At 42.9% G+C, this 17,509-nt stretch overlaps 1 protein-coding gene across 1 annotated transcript in view; it reads right to left on the minus strand.

Moving 5' to 3' along the window:
• Nucleotides 1-17,509, minus strand: part of INTS7 (integrator complex subunit 7) — a 35,408-nt gene that overhangs the window by 5,582 nt on the left and 12,317 nt on the right. The window contains exons 8-17 of the mRNA XM_054022210.1: nucleotides 17,224-17,341; nucleotides 15,553-15,687; nucleotides 14,844-14,941; nucleotides 13,274-13,513; nucleotides 11,787-11,924; nucleotides 10,850-11,056; nucleotides 5,620-5,814; nucleotides 4,512-4,615; nucleotides 4,042-4,110; nucleotides 607-739 (exon numbers count right to left, since the gene is read on the minus strand). Of these exons, the coding sequence (XP_053878185.1) occupies nucleotides 607-739; nucleotides 4,042-4,110; nucleotides 4,512-4,615; nucleotides 5,620-5,814; nucleotides 10,850-11,056; nucleotides 11,787-11,924; nucleotides 13,274-13,513; nucleotides 14,844-14,941; nucleotides 15,553-15,687; nucleotides 17,224-17,341 (1,437 nt within the window). The remainder of the gene's footprint in view (nucleotides 1-606; nucleotides 740-4,041; nucleotides 4,111-4,511; nucleotides 4,616-5,619; nucleotides 5,815-10,849; nucleotides 11,057-11,786; nucleotides 11,925-13,273; nucleotides 13,514-14,843; nucleotides 14,942-15,552; nucleotides 15,688-17,223; nucleotides 17,342-17,509) is intronic.

The following is a 17,509-nucleotide window of genomic DNA, read 5'->3' on the forward strand; positions in this document are numbered from 1 at the left end:
ATAAGAGAAACACTACACTTGCAAAGTGCTGTGCTGAAATGCCACTGGCCTGACGAATGAAGCAAAGCTGGAAGGCTGTGACACATGGACTCTGCAGCATTTCACACATTCCACAGACAAAATTGCTGCATGACAGCAACTACAGCACTAGTAACAGATATGACAAACTGACAAAAGTCAGAATATGTAATGTTAATGTTGACATTTTTTTTTAAACCTTTACTGTAGTGCCCTTCCCCCCCCACCCCCAGTCAGTAGCATCATATCAGTCTCTGTATTTCTTGACTTTTGTCCATTCTGATCAGACCATTAATGTTACAGATGCTGTAACTAGGACTGTGGAACATGAAAAACACTATTAGTCAGTATGTGAGCTACCTCCAACTTTGCTTCCCTCTTCAGGCTAATTTTATTTAATTTCATAGCTCCAAGTGCAACATCATCATTATTGATACCCCCTATTCATTGGAGAACACATACGCTAATTGTAGATGATGCTAATGAAGGGCTGAATCAATGTATTCTTTAGCATATATCCTTCAACACCAAGGAAACAAGTTACAGAATGTTTTAGAAGCCTCTCTTTATACTGTAGCTGCTACTTGCCAAGTAAGACACAGGAGCATATTTCCTGTTCAATGATTCCACTTCCTCCAACACATGATTAAATACAGACATCATTCTTCTTTCATATTCACTCTCAACATGTGCTGCTCCACTCGAGGTGTACTCCTGGAAACTAGAAAATAAGCTATTTTAATTGTGCCCGACATACTCCACCCATCCTAGTCATCTAGTCCCATCCTCAAACAAGTTCCAATAAGATTGTTGTTTATTCCAGCTTTAAGTATCTTCAGTAAGGAAGATTTCATTTCTTTCGAACAGCTTGTTCTGTTCCTTGGCTATTCTGATACTGTAATTATAATCTATCCCCTCCTATTTAAACCCAAGTTTTCCTTCTTGTAGTTCAGGGGTAGGCAACCTATGGCACTCGTGCTGAAGGCGGCACGCTAGCTGATTTTCAGTGGCACTCACACTGCCCGGGTCCTGGCCACTGGTCTGGGGGGGGGGCTCTGCATTTTTATTTAATTTTAAATTAAGCTTCTTAAACATTTAAAAAACCTTATTTACTTTACATACAACAACAATAGTTTAGTTATATATTATAGACTTATAGAAAGAGGCCTTCTAAAAACGTTTAAATGTATTACTGGCACGCAAAACCTTAAATTAGAGAATAAATGAAGACTCGGCACACCACTTCTGAAAGGTTGCCAACCCCTGTTGTAGTTTGTCCATGATTTTTTGTCTTGCCCTCTTTAAACCCCCATTTTGCACAATTAGGTCTTTCTTCTGTCCTTTCCTAGAGCCAACATCCCTAAATCCATTAGCTTTTCTCCAACTGAGGACCTACCACTGCAGACTAGTACAGGATAATTACCTTGCTTTTTATCCCTGACCCCAAAGCAACAGTCCTGTTAAAAGCCACTCAGGTCTTGGCACAATCCTGTGCTCAAATGCACATACACAACTTGACTGACAGCAACGGAAGTTACATAGGTGTACATGCAAATTAAGGCCATATTTTCCTTTTTGGAACATTGTCATATCACTAAATCATTTACCATAACCCTGTACCAGGGTGGTCTGCCCTCTTAAGGGTGGTTGTGCCTTCTGGTCAGCCCAACCTGTCACATGGCTTAGCCCGTCGAGGTTTGAAAGGTCCAGAGTGAGAGCATGAGTGTGTAAAAAGGACCTAGACGTTATTGATACAGAGGAAGTGGCCCTGGCACTAAATGGTGCTTGGGAGAAAAATCCCATCACTGTTTTTTTAAGGGCCAGAAGCCTTGTAGAAAGAGCTGGGCAAGGCTCCCCTCTTGCCCAAGCCAACAGGGGATGAGCTGGGAGTCAGGCACCAGCATAAATGGTGCCTTTTCTCTCATAGCAGGGCAGACACAAGCAAGAGAAGTCTACCTACTGGATTCTCCTAGCCTGAGGATTGAGAGGGGAAAAAGGAGCCAGCTGAGGAAGAAGCTGGCTAGGTCCTACAGCTGCCTAAATTATATCCCAACCCCAAGGAGGAAAGCGGAGGACTTCTGTTTAAGGAGAGAGGTAATAACTGCTGGAATTACCCGGCTCCAGGAGGAGAGCTAGGGGTATCCTGCCATAATGAGAGATAGAGTGACTGCTTCATTGATGTATACCCCATTCCAGGAGGAGAACTGGGCACTCCTGTTTAAGGAGACGGGGGGGACTAGTTAACTCACGACCCAGACCCAAGGAGGAGAGCTGGGGGATTCCTGTTTTGAAGGACAACCTCAGCTTTAGGAAGGGGGGAGGAAGAAGAGAACAGGGTGTCTCTTGAACTAAGGCAAAGAACTGACCAGTCCTCTTCTAGGGACCCAGATGTGGGTGACCTTGGGCAACTAAAAGTCAGTCACCCACGGTAGAAAAATGTAATAAATCAAACCCCTCGAAGGGAGTGTGGGTTTCTGAGCCAACCTAAGTTTGGTAATTGACTGAAAGAACCCAAGAGGGCACTGAGTGCAAGGTACTGGCAGGGCCACGAGTGGGAAACCTCCAGAATGTCGGAGATATTGTTGTTGCTCCAGTATTCTTCCTGTAATTGTACATTTACACATTTCTTCCCATGTCAACTACCCTAACCAAGAGATCAGGGCCATTATGCTAGGCAACGTACAATGCAATCAAAACACTGCTCTGACCCCAGAGAGATCACAGTCTAGGTTTGTAACAAGACACAGTGGGTGAATGGATCAGACACATAAAAGAGGCATGACAAAACATTACAATAGTAAAACAAACATGCTTTACATAATCAGTACTCTGAGCTGTTCACCTGCCCTGTCATTTCCAATCAACATTCTCTTTATTAAATTTTGTTGTATTGATTTTAGACCATGAATGAGTATTATACTTTATTCTTCTACCTGGCCTCAAAACACTTGATAAAACTTAATGAATTTAGTTGCAGCACATAAGCAAGCATTAGCATCCTCACAGATAGCATCTGTGTCTCAATTAGCCTAAGTAACAAACTCAAGAAGTCACTGGCAGAGCTAGGAATACAGTCCAGATCTCCTGGCACCCAGCCCTGCATTTTAAACATGTAACAATCCTTCCTCCCGCATCCTATCATACCAATTATTTGTGAATCCTTGCTGTTAAATATTTTTACGTTTGATTAGCATAGCTTCCCATCCACGCTCCTAGTCATTAACAGAAATAATGGTTAGGACTGATTCCCCTATGAAGCCTATTTCAAAACTCCTAAATTGAGAGTAGTCATTATTACAGAGCTAAGTTTTTTTTATCCGATTAAACAGAACATATTTATGCAATCTGCATTTCTCAAGTGGAGAGTTTCAAAGGATCTGATTTGGCACTCATTAATTTCAAAGGAAGTTGGATTGGGCCCAAATGAAGGCATTTTATTAGTGCTAATCAGTCTTATGGGGCGAAAAAATTATCCCTCGTTTCATTCCACTGAAGTCAATGGATTTACACCAGAGAAAAATGTAACCTATTAAGTATGTATTCTAAGGTCTCTAGAGCAATGAGAGAGAAAGTGCACGTAAGGAGGGAGGGAGTAACAGCAGATGACAAAATCCCAAAAGAAATCACTGGTATGAATGAAACAATGAGCTAAAAACAATAGAACAAGCAGTGGAGGAAGTATCTGGGAAGTTACTTCTATGATTTTGACCCAAAAATATCTATACCTAAAAACAGCTCAATTCTACTTACAGTATCTTTTACATTAAAATGAAATTAATTTGGAGTAAAACAAACACAAATAAAGGACAATTTGAATGGAGGCTACCAGAGTATCTTCAATTTAAGCTTAGCAAGATCAGAGCTTTGTAGCAGATCTGTGTATGTAAATGTGCCCAGTGTAGAATCAAGGGTATATTTATGTATCTTCTGCATTTTTTTTCCTTGTTAATAGGGTCTCTTAGATAGAAAACTAAGTTAGGGAGCTGGGAGTGGAGAGAGTAGAAATGTTACCAGCAGACTTACCTTGCAGATTCTGGATCCAAAATCAGGGCTTCAACTGCATGCGAAATCAATAGGCAGCTCTGCTGTTGTCTGACATTATAGGAAAGATTTATAGCCATGCTATCTCAACACAAAGTAATATTCCCTACTAGCATTTTTCATTATGACAACTAAAGGAATATAAAGAGGTAACTGCCATAAGTATCTGCACCAGCTACAGGGCGAGAACCAAAGACTCCTAGTTTTCCAAGATCATACCCATCAAAGCTTGTGTAACAAGTGAAGCAATTCCAAATAACAAAAGAACATTGTGGGAGGGTGACAGATTTCTTTTTGAATAGGTTTCAAAATACCAATATTGAGATTTTTAAAGCAGTTATTAGCGGCTTCAGAATTACACTTCATAAACTAGGATTGTTGAGCCTTACATCACCCTTACAAGCAACCTCAAATAAAAACAAGCAAATTCTGAGTTCTGAACAGTAGGATACAATTCTACATTCCTTAAAGTTGCCGAGTCTGCATCGAAAGATGACTGATACAGATCCCCATATCGTGTAGCCAGATTACGGAATTCTTCCATAGAGAGTTTCATCTACAGCAAAGAAACAATGTTGCTGATCAATAGAAATAAAATACCACAGCTGTGTTCTACAACAGGGGTTATCAACCTTTTTCTTTCTGAGGCCCGCCTCCCCCCAACATGCTATAAAATTCCACAACCCACCTGTGCCACAACAACTGTTTTTTTCTGCATATTCAGTAGATTAAAAGCCAGGACTGGCGTTAGGGGGTAGCAAGGGCAACTGCCCAGGGTCTCATACCACAGGGGGCTCCACAGAGCTAAGTTGCTCAGGCTTTGGCTTTCAGCCTTGGGCCCCAGCGAGTCTAACGCTGGCGCTGCTCTCTGGTTTATTCGGGCAGGCCCCCTGAAACCTGCTCGTGGACCCCCAGGGGGCCATGGACCCCTGGTTGAGAACCGCTGTTCTACAATATTGAACTGAGCAAAGCCATAAATATTTTGGCAATGTACCTCTAGTGCCCTCTATCTTACATTTCTGAAACTTGCCAAAGAGAGTAAGCTAGATGTTAGATATTACAAAATAAATCATTCATTGACTAAGCTGTTCTTTCTAAACTATTAACAAAATGCTAATATACCATTCAATAACTGTTATCTCATACACACGTTATATAAAGGACTACTGCACCTCTCTGATGAGACTAGCTGCTACTCACCCTTTTTGTATGTCTCAGATATTGTCTACTCTACAGCTCCTCTATGTAGACTGTAAGCTCCTCAGGACAGTATAATACCTCCAAAATATTCTGTACCCTTATAAAATATGAGTGCATTCAATTGGTAATTGCATACGTAACCACCCCATGATTATATATGATGATACACCAAAATGAGGGCTTGCACAGGCACATGGACATCTGTGGACACCGCAGTTGAAAAACAAGGCCCAGTATGCAATGACAAGCTCAGTAATACTTTCCCTTTCATTCCTTCAATCAGAGAATTAAATTTTCTCATCTCAACAGGTAGACCAAGTTCAAATAAAACTGCTCAGGAGAGAAACAATGAACACATGCCTGGGTAGAGATGCGCCCACATCTCTGGAGGTCATTTCCTGATGTCATTGCAATTGTTGTGGCAATGGCAGGTGGTGGACTAGTTTTTAGGCTGTTACAGGTGCAGATGAGTTGAGAGAAAGCCTGCAGAAGGTCAATCCTGAGCTTGACAAACCCACATTGAAAGCTCAGAGGGTTAAGTGGTGTGCTGGCAGCCTGAAAAACAAATAAAACCAGGAGGGTGATACTTTGGGTCAAAAACATGTGTGACATTTATAAGAACCTTGCAATATAACTGAATTTTTTCAGACGAAGGGAAGTATTTGGCTTTGATGCCAAGATTATTTTTTAAAACTCAGGATAAAGCTACACAAATTAACTGATTTGTGGTTAAAAAGGCATAATAGTTAAAAAGACCTGATAAAAGTTTTAATATTGGATGTAAGTACTTAGGAACTTAAGTTCAGACTCCACAAGATTATTTTAACTTCTGAAAGAAGCTGCCACTTAAGTTGCTAAAATATAACCTTACAGGTTTCACTCCCCCTCACAAAACTGACCTGAATAACTCAAATCTTTTCAGTGGGTGGGCTAGCCCTTTAAGGTTCAACAGCACCTATGCCTAGTTATCCACTTCCAGGGTGACAGGTTTGTGAATAGGCTGGTGGTTGGGTCAGATGACCAGGCATCACATGATAGCCAAGAGGCAGTGTTTCTTATAAAGGGACAGAGAGCTACAGACAGGGGTGAAAGTAGTATTAAATTCTTACCGGTACGGGGGCCGGCTCTGGGCCCCTGGAAGGGGAAGGGCCTCGGGCGGAAGGGGTGGGCTTGGGGGTCAGCCTCCCCCAGCCAGCCCTTCAGCGCTGCCTGGCCCTCATCACCTGGGGTTCCGGTGGCGATTTAAAAGGGGCCAGGGCTTTGGCTGCTGCGGCAGCAGGGAGCCCCGGGCCCTTTTAAATCGCCAGCCCCGGGGCAGCTGCCCCTTTTGCCACTCCCCTTTCAGCAGCTGGGGGGGGAGGGGAGGGACTGGGACGGACGGATGACGATAAAGCGCTGTGGCAACATTTTAACGTCATTGCCACTTTTGCCCCCTGGTTGGAGGGTCCTTTGCCACCGCAGCGCTTTAACGTCGGCTGCGTACGGGCCGGTACCGGCCCACTTTCACCCCTGGCTGCAGGAGACCCAGGGTCAGAAAGGACTAGGGAAGGAGTTCTCCACACCAGCAAGAAGAAAAGGTCTAGCAGCTGCTGTTACCTGCAATGAGAGGAGGGAATTAGGAGGCCCTTGAGGAAGGACACATCTAAAAGCAAGCAGCTCAGAACAGATAGTGCAGATGGGTGTTGAAAGGAGTTGATAAATGCACTTGTTTGGGGTCCAGGCTGGAACTTCCATTGAGGGTGGGAGTATGCAAGGAACTGCTGAGCCCTGTGACAATCCTGATTGAAAATGGGAAGAGCCAGGGTTATGTTGCTGGACGTATGTTTTGTTGATTATGCTATCTTAAACTAAATCCTGGAAGGGGTATCAGAGTTGTACACACATTTGGGACAGTTCTGAGAACTCACGAGTGGGGTAACTGCAGCAGCAGGGTCTGATGCTGGATGAGGCAAGACCCTGTTTCACAGCCCCCTAATGAGGATCTAAAGTTTCTGTATCTTCCGTTCTTGAAGGTATGCCCATCTTATTTCCTCCCCACTGCACCAATTTTAAAAAGGAGAGTTTGTGCTGGTGAAAGGTGCCTCTTATTCTCTTCATTTAGTCACAGAACAACTATAGCACAACTTGCACAGACTTGCTCACCAGTGTTTCTCACCTAAGATCAATTAGTAGAGACTGCCTCTGACAGGGAGCGAGTGGATAAGTTCAGTCTCCAAGTGTTGGCCTCTCCGCCAGCAAGAGCACCAAATGTGATGACATTTTCCTAGCAAGTGAACTGCCACCTACCAAATTTATGCAAGATGGGCCACTGAACAGTTCCCAGAATATAGTGGATTTTCAGTAACTACTGGGATACATTTGAACCAGTGACCCAGAGACAAGAGGTTCTAGCACATTACCTATGTAAAACATGAGCTATCCAGCCCCACTCATGGTCCTTTGCTTTCCTTTCTCCAGATCTCCAAGGGACAGTTCTGGGGGGGGGGGAGGGGGGAGTTGTTCAGAGTTCTCTTAACAGATTTGATTCTGTGGAAGGAAGCTCATACACTGTAAAGGTATTAGTCTCAAGACTATACTGCAGTGATCCTGACAAAGCAGCACATAATGATGTGACCTCTAAGGAATGATAGTTTAAATTGCTTCGTCAGAGTTTTGTATTTTCTCTCTCCCCATTGGTAATACTTTTATTGGGCAGTAAGCATACAGCTTCACGTACAATAGATGCTCTGTACCAGAGAACAGGCCTTGTCCCAAAGAGTCTATACTTACTGTGTGAACAAGGAGGACAGTCTGTCACAGATGGAGACTGGAACTGAAAAACTTCACAGAAACATTTGATTTTTAGAAGAGTGAAGTTGTTTATGCTGAAGTGTTAGGGTAGATGTAGGACGGAGGGTTGTGTACATGGTCAGAAGGAATCATGCAGCTGCAGCAATATGGGGGTAGTAGGTGGTGCACTGACTCGACATAGGGTGTGGGCTGAACAGCTGGAGCAAGTTACCATGCATCCTATGTTCCCGCTGGAATGAGGTGATTAGAAAGAGGATGTCAGTCAGCTTGCCTCAGTTGTTCCCTTTCTACCAAGACAGTCAAGAGCTATAAATAAAACCGTGCTACATTGGCTGAACTGATGCCATGCTGTTCACACAGGACCTCAGTGGAGGCAACGGTTGGCAGGTTGTAATGTCAAATGTGTTAGTTTTACTTTCCCTGACAAGCTAGAGAAGCTCCTCCCTCTCCTCACACATCTGAGATGTGGTGCTGATCCATAATGTGGGCAGGAATCATTAAAAAAGGGATAGAAAAAAAAAGGGGATAGAGAATAAGATGGAGAATATCTTATTGCTCTTATACAAACCCATGGTACGCCCACATCTTGAATACTGCGTACAGATGTGGTCTCCTCATCTCAAAAGAGATATACTGGCATTAGAAAAAGCTCAAAGAAGGGAAACTAAAATGATTAGGGGTTTGGAACGGGTCCCATATGAGAGATTAAAGAGGCTAGGACTTTTCAGCTTGGAAAAGATGAGACTAAGGGGATATGAGAGAGGTATATAAAATCATGAGTGATGTGGAGAAAGTGAATAAGGAAAAGTTATTTACTTGTTCCCATAATATAAAAACTAGGGGTCACCAAATGGAGTTTAATGGGCAGCAGGTTTAAAACAAATAAAAGGAAGTTCTTCACACAGCGCAGTGTCAACCTGTGGAACTCCTTGCCTGAGGAGGTTGTGAAGGCTAGGACTAAAACAGGGTTTAAAAGAGAACTAGATAAATTCATGGAGGTTAAGTCCATTAATGGCTATTAGCCAGGATGGGTAAGAAATGGTGTCCCTAGCCTCTGTTTGTCAGAGGATGGAGGAGATCACTTGATCATCACCTGGCATTGACCACTGTCCATAGACAGGATACTGGGCTGGATGGACCTTTGGTCTGACCCAGTATGGCCGTTCTTATGTTCTGGGACATCTGCACCTGAAAGAGCTGCTTACATGACTGCTAGAACAGGGATATGCAGTGACTGCAATGATGGGTCACAAATGTCCCTTAAGCAGCATTGACTGGCAGGCTGACAGTCACACAAGGAGTGAAAGGAGGATGAAGCTGGGAATATTAAAAATAGTATTTGGTTCTTATAGTACTTTGCATCCATCTGAAAGTGCTCTGTAACGATGAGCAGATGTGTTCGGCACAAATGGGTTAAGCAATTTGTCCAGATCACACTAAGTTAGTGACACAGTCAGCAATAAAAGCACCTCTCCTGACTCCCAGCTCTTTGTTTAATCTTCTGGACTATAGCAGCCCACAAAGTGAAAGAGCAAAGGCCTCCCTCCTGACTGCAGCCTGCAAAGAGTGGCAACAGCATAGGACAGCAACCCCACCAATTTAATAGAACCTCAGCATCTGGAAAATGGCTAAGAAAAAGTTATTGTATTTCCTATATTGGCCTGTTTTAAATGTTACACTTTTCTTGTAGTGACTGTTAAAACAGCACATTAAAAAATGTAATTTTTAAAAAAAGAACAGTAGGCAACCCTCCCTGAAATTTTAAAACTAAAAAAACTTCACTCATTTGGCCAATAAATTAAGCACACACAAATGTAAAGGGAAGGGAGATTGCACTGCATTCATGAAGGACACACACGTGGTTTAGGTCCTTTCTGCTGATTCAGCTGCAGCAGTTAATATAAACACTACTGCCAGAACTATGCTGACACTGAGAATGCTAATGCACAAACAAGTAAATAGGAGCCCTGTTAGTTTCAGCTCCATTCAAAAGGCACAGGAAAAAACACATCTATGTCTGACTAATGGGAAGGACAAAATATGAAAAGAAGAACGTTCAAACTTCACCAAAGGCTATGATAAAACTGAAGTGACTTGACAGAGGGTAGTTTGTTTATATAAACCCTAACATTTTTCCAGCTGCATCAATGCTTGGCTATTTACAACTTCTCACTATTTTCATCGTGTTAAACAATTAAGTAATTTTCTGCTCTATATAAATTGGGCACCATCTTAATCCTGCTTGCCTTGAATAGTCAACTGGACAGGCTTATTTCATCCCTCCCCATTAGCTATTTCAAACCAATGGCCATCTTAGAAGACATGCCATATCCCACAATCACTTTTAGATTATGGTAACATCTAAAGGCCCAAACAAAAATCAAGGCCCTGTTACCGAGGCCTTGTACAAACATATAGCGATAGACAGTCCCTGCCAAAAAAGCTTACAATCTAAATAAAGCCAACAGAGAATGGAAGAAAGATTTTATCCCGATTTTATAGATGGGAAATTCCGGCAGAGGTTAAGTGAATTGTTCAAGGTCATGCACAGGAAATCAGTGAAAGAGCTGAGAACTGAACTCAGTTTTCCTGAGTCCCAGTACAGTGCCTTCCTCTCTCAACAAGCAATTAGTTACAACTGACCTTTCCCTATATGCCGTTCCAAAATAATAGTTCCTGCAGGCTTCACTAAGAACAATTTCTCCAAGCCTTTGAAAAGTCCTGTTAACAAAAACCAAACCAAGGACAATTGCTACAACCTACAGACTCACCATCACTAGAGTAGAAGCTGTATACTAACCGTTAGCGAGGCTATCCCTTTGTGATAAGATTTTAAAGATTCAGCAATGCAAGAGAGTGCTGAACTATAATCTTCCTCTTGAAGCCCCGTCAGACACTGCTCTGCATGGGAAAACTCCTTCAAACTGTTCAGCCAAAAGTAGAAGTGTTCTGAAGCCACTTGAGTCAGCAGGCTTTGATACAGCTCTCTGGCCATGTCATGATTACCCTAAGAAAGAGCAAGTAAACAAACAAACGTGAGGCTCTTGCACTTAAATAAGTGACATAGCCACAAATAAAAACAAAACAAAAAACAAAACAAAACCCCAAGCCCTCAAAAACTACTCTTTAAAAATAAAGACCGTGAAACCTCTTCCACATTTGATCAAGGCAACCCTGCTCAGATGTAGCAGTATAGTTACTTATGTCTGGCATATATAATCTTGTGGGAAGTACTATTGTTTAAACAAGACAGCTCAGAGATTCAGCTCTAATGCAAAATTCTGTATTAATGTCTTTAGTTTTTCCATCTCCCAAGTGTTTAACATGAATTAATCTTCACTTCATGGTAGTAAAGAGTCATTATACCAGTTATACAGATAGAGAAATACATACAGCAGAGGCTACATGACTTTACCAGGCTAAAAAGGAAAGTATTCAGAGTAGTGTTTGGGGGATACATCCCTGATTCCTTATCAGGCCACGCTTTCTTCAGGCTGCAGTACTCATGGTCACCACATGCTTACAGACACCTATTACAGCCTCCAATGCTGAGGTTTATGATACAACTCTCCTGTTTCACAAACCTGAACCAGTGTTATAGTGAAATAAAAAAGGGAAAATACTATTTTCCTTCCCCCACTTTCTTCCTCCCTCTGAGTGCTTACTTAACTCTCCACTCTCAAGTGGCTGACTATACTTTCTACTCAGGAAGTCTCTTCCTAGAAACTTGCACATACCATTCTGGAGGCCTGCCTGGCTATCCTGTATGCTGTCCATCCGTTGGAGACATTCTCAAGCTGTTGTTTGATAACATTTTTAACTTCAGAAGATAAAGCTTTCTGACTGGCAACAAATATCACTGTGGCAAGGGATACCTAATGGAAAACAATCGTTAACATGGAAGAAACATTTCCATTTGGAAGTGGTGATTGTGTAAAGTAAGTTTTTATACAATCTTGGACTTTCTTAAAAAAACACACAAGACAAAATTTGCTTCTGAACTGGAGAACTTCGGAGTGTCAAATCTTCATTTAGGATTTCAAACAAACAGGCAATGGAAGGGCTCTTTTATCACTGAAGTTTGGCAAATTTACACTTTCAATTAGAACGTTAGAGATACATCCAAGCTAAGAGTCATTGTAAAGCAGTGGTTCTCAAACTTTTGTACTGGTGACCCCTTTCACACAGCAAGCCTCTGAGTATGATCCCCTTATAAATTCAAAACACTTTTTTGCATATTTAACACCATTATAAATGCTGGAGGCAAAGCAGGGTTTGGGGTGGAGGCTGACCACTTGCAACCCCCCATGTAATAACCTCGTGACCCCCTGAGGGGTCCCGATCCCCAGTTTGAGAACCCCATAGTAAAGCACTGTAAGAATATAATTACATGAAATGAAAAAGAGTAACAGACTTTCTTGATGACTAAGGCCCAGATTTTTAAATGTATTTAGGCGTTGCTGTACTCAATGTTGTGTCTAACTGATTTAGCAGCCTAGAAGTCTCAATTTCAAAAGAGACTTTTGGCGGCACTTCTAAACCTAAATCCCATGACTGTTAATGGGTCTTAGATGAAAGGCTGCACTGAGTGCCGCCTTTCAAATCCAGGCTTAAGCTCCCATTTCCAATTAAAATCCCCTCAACAGGTTTGCGTCTCTTAGAACCCTCTAAACCATACATGTTTGAAGGTCCATGTATAATTGGGGTATCTACTTCTGAACTGCCATCTTTCTTGCCTAGAAGCACTTCTGCAAAAGACCCAGTGTGCCCCAAGAGTTCCAGCAGTGCATTATGATGATCTGGTTTGCCTACAGAAAGCAACGGAGGGTCCTGTGGCACCTTTAAGACTAACAGAAGTATTGGAGCATAAGCTTTCATGGGTGAATGCCCACTTCAGACGACGCAAGGCCTATGTGTAACTAGTGCCATCTACTGGAAGGAATACAGATCAGACTGGATCAAACACTTCAGTTCTCTCTTCTAGAGAAGCGAACAGAGGTCTGTGGCTTTGGTGCTGAATATTCAGAGTACTAGTATTTCCCATTCTGCAAGTATATAGTTAACAGTGAAATGATATATTCCTGCTGAGGCAACAGATTAGCATTTTCAGTCACCGATGTAACAATTAGCTAAACCAATGCATGAAATATCAATTAGTTTCCATTGTAATTCCATGTGGACTTTGTTCCATCAAGGACAGTTCTCCTGAACAGCAGTTTCTTACCAAAAGTTCCTGTTGTTTATCTGTAGCAGATCGTCCAATCACTTTATAGAGGTCCATTAAGTCTCCCAGCATGCCATCACCTAAAACAGGCAGCTGCATGGCAATTGCTGCTAAACAGTGGCACATGAGAATTCTAGCAGCATCCTGAGCACTGTGCAACTGTGTCAGCAAGGACTCAACCACCGATTGGCTCAGATGGGGACGACACTTGGCCAGCTTCACCATACAAGTCAGTGCAATCTGCAATGTGCAAACATCACAATGTTCCAACATTAAATTCACTTAAAAATATAAAGAAACTATCACAATATTCAGACTATAAATTACAGAGCTAATGAAAAACAAGATGTATTTATAAACCTGTACTAGAGGTGTACTCTGCCAAACCACCACATCTCTGTCCAGAAGAGTACACAGTTTAAAAGCACACACATATTCAAGACACAGCAGTGTAATATTTTCTTCTCTTATGGGTTTAGTCAAAGTAATATTATAAAATTATTTTCTTGGTAATAGCTTGTTAGGTAGGATAACTGTTCACAGAAGTATGGTGGTCACTTATGTTAATTTCTGTTCTTCCACAAGCGAAACCAGGTGCCGTCTGAGATCCCACTGGAAGAGCAAGACTTAATTCAGAAGTAGAATTGATGGCCTCAGAGTTGACAGGAGTTACTGCCATAGGAGACATGGCTTCTCCACTTTTCTGGCTTCATTGTGCTCCTGAGCCTTTACCACCTTGGGAGCAAAGCACCGAGAAACTCGCAGCACACTGTGCTCCCACTAGAACACCTGCCACACTAAGTTCTTTCTAATATACAAGACAGAGTGGGTAAACTTTTTGGCCTGAGGGCTACATCTGGGTATGGAAATCGTATGGCAGGCCATGAATGCTTATGAAATTGGGGGTTGGGGTGCAGGAGGGGGTGAGGGCTCCGGCTTGAGGTGGGGCTGGGGATGAGGGGTTGGGGGTGCAGGAGGATGCTTCGGGCTGGGACCAAGGGGTTCCGAGGGCGGGAGGGGGATCAGGGCTGGGGCAGGGGGTTGGGAGGTGGTCAGGGGTGCAGGCTCCAGGCAGCGCTTACCTCAATCAGCTCCCAGAAGCACGTCCCCCCTCCGGCTCCTACATGGAGGTGCGGCCAGGCAGCTCTGCACACTGCCCCATCCGCAGGTGCCGCCCCTGTAGCTCCCATTGGCCACAGTTCCCGGCCAATGGAAGCTGCAGGGGTGGCGCTTGGGGTGGGGGCAACATGTGGAGCCCAAGTGGGGACATACCACTGCTTCCAGGAGCCACACAGAGCGGGACAAGCCCCCGACACTGCTCCCAGCTGGAGCACCAGAGTGTTCCCCGCCGGGAGCTTGAGGGCCAGATTAAAACGTCTGGAGGGCTGGATGTGGCCCTCGGGCCATAGTTTGCCCACCCCGGTATAAGATGTAACAGGATTGACAGTTGAATTATAAGGTTTACTTGGTCCTGCCTCAGCACTGGGGGCTGGACTTGATAAACTTCTCAAGATCCCGTCCAGCCCTACATTTTGATGATAAAAAAAATTACAGATATAACTCTTTTCACCTTTAAGGTTGCTTGAGCACCTGGACTGCTATCTTGGCTACAAAGAACTAAAAGAGACTCAAGGCCAAAGACAGCATCTTGCTCCAAAGCCAGGAGATCTAGGAGAGAGGAACAGAGTAAAGCATTCAGTTCTGTTCTACTTATTTTTGAACAGGAGTGTGAATTTAGTGGTCATGATTCTGAGGTTCAACAGCAGGATAATGCAAACTTTCCCAACGCTTCTGCCACAGCACCTCAGTTCTGATCAGCAACAAGTCTGCTTTTACAAGTCTCAGGAAACTATTTAGTAGAGGCTACAGTTTTATGATGTGCACGAGCCTGGAGTGGGGCAAAACTACTGAACGTTATGACAATCATTTATACTGGGGTTTGTACCAACAGCTCTCCAGAGGAGAAGGGCAATGTTCTAGCCTCTGGTAATGGTACAAGGGCCGCTACAGGAGACATGAGCACCCATTCAAGCAGAAACCCTCTTCAGAGGGATCCTGGGATTCAACAGTGGGGAGAATCTTCATGATCTTTCATGAAACTCTCAAATATTTATAATCGGTTATAAGTCCGCATTCTCCATGGTCCACAAATCTGAGGAGTGACAATTCCAAAGAAAGTCAAGAGAGTCGGGGACAGGGCAAGCTTCCCTGCAGTAAGAGAAAGTGCACAAAAACCCGATCATGAGCTGAATTGTTCCACCACCCACTTTGTGAGTTACCTTTTTCTTGGCAAGAAGCAGATATATTAGTCAGAACTCTCACACCATGAGCAGCAATGCCACGGTTATTATGGTAACAGCATTCCTGTGCCAGCTTTACTAAGTCAAATGATCTTGCTGTTGTAGCTGCTGTTCCTAAATAAAATGACAAAAGGTGGAGAGTGCAGCACCGTAATCCATGTCACAAGATCTTTTCCATGGTTTTAAGTTCAATTCTGCTTGGTTGACTGTTTCTCTAGTTAAATTTCCCATTCCCCTATCCCAACCTCAAATGTATCCTCCCTCACATGTGGAATTCACTCTCCCTGTCAGTGTGCATGCATGTATGCTACACAAGCTGGACATCTCTGATAGGCAGTCTTCAGGCCAATATTTGTGAATGAAACTTTCCAATAGGACAGGGCATTTGCAAGAAGGTCATGAATATCGGACTTTAGCATGGGATCATTTTTATACATAAATAAGCTATAATTGTGTCACAGGAATGAATAATAAATTTCACAGCAGAGGTGCAAGAAACCCTGATAAATCACAAATAGGGGAAAGTGGGAAGCCTGGGAGTGGAGAGTGAGCCCACCCCACATTCACCCTGCAGCAGTAGCTCCTGTCCCACGGGGCTAAGCCTGGCTCCCTGGTCACAACACTGCTCAGGTTTAGTACATCCACCTCTCTGTCTCCATCTACAGACGGGTGGATGTGCCAAACCTGAGTGGTGCTGTAACCACATGGGACAGATCACAACACTTGGAGCAGGGAACCAGGCCCAGCCCCGTAGAACAGGAGTCACCGGGTCATGGACTTCATTCAAATTCATGATTTCGAGAACACTGTGACCTTTGCACCAAATTCAAACCTTTATTACGCATTAGGGTACAAGTCATTGGCAGGTTTTTTTTAAATGTACTGGTTAGTTTTCTCTGCCTCCATGGCCTATGCAGTTGGATTCCCAGCAACTAAGGCAGCGTGGCCTCAAAAATAAGGAATAAAAAAAAACCCAATACCATTCAGAAGCATTTTAAGAGATCCCTGAAGTAATTCCCAAGTTATTCAGTATAATATGCAACACATCCAGACCACACAGTTGTGTCGAAGAAAGGTTTTATTGGCACTCGTGTGCATCATCCCCACATAACTGTCCAGTGGCTTTGCCTCTCCTGGATAATACAACTGTCCCAGTCTCATGCCAATAAAGCCTAAACTACATCACGCCATGTATTCATTCTCTCTCAAGCATTTTGCACATCTATGGATTTTTTCATCCTATGATCTCAAAGCACCTGATAAACATGATTTAAGCCTCACAGTACCGATAGTAAAGTGGGGCTATTAATATTTACCTAGCCTAACAGAGACACTGAGGCACAGGAGTAAATGACTTATCCAAAGTCCCACAGCAAATTGAAGCCAGAGCCTGGCATAGAATGTCTGAGCTCTGCTCTAATATACTACACTCCACCCCAATTATAATTTTTATATTATATATAAAAGCTTGCTTACATGGACTTTAATGGGGATAGATTAAAGTTCATGGTTTAGGATCCTTCAGGGAAGTGTTATGTAAGGTATTAATAATAATATTAAAGTGGCTGAAGATGAACACTTACTAAACCCCTACCAAAAAAAAAAAAAAAAAAGTGCCTAAATTTGGCTTATCTAATCTACGCTTCTTACCTGGGGCTATGCTGAAGTACTGTTTGATGGCAATAGTTCCTGACAGCGTGGAAAGGACAGATAGCATGCCTAGTTTCAAGCTATCATAAGGAGTTTGAAGAGCACATTCACAGAGTACCTAAAAACCAAAGAGAAAAGAATAGGGAGGGGAAAAAAATCCTACAAACTCACCCTCTTCATAAATGTTTGCTCTTTTTTTTTTTAACTTTGTAGTTAAATTTTAATACAAGTAAAACTGTATAGGAAAAAAATCACTACCGACACCAAATTCAGATCTTGCAAATAT

Source organism: Malaclemys terrapin, chromosome 3 (assembly GCF_027887155.1).
Source record: "Malaclemys terrapin pileata isolate rMalTer1 chromosome 3, rMalTer1.hap1, whole genome shotgun sequence".
NCBI classification, from domain to species: Eukaryota; Metazoa; Chordata; order Testudines; family Emydidae; genus Malaclemys; species Malaclemys terrapin.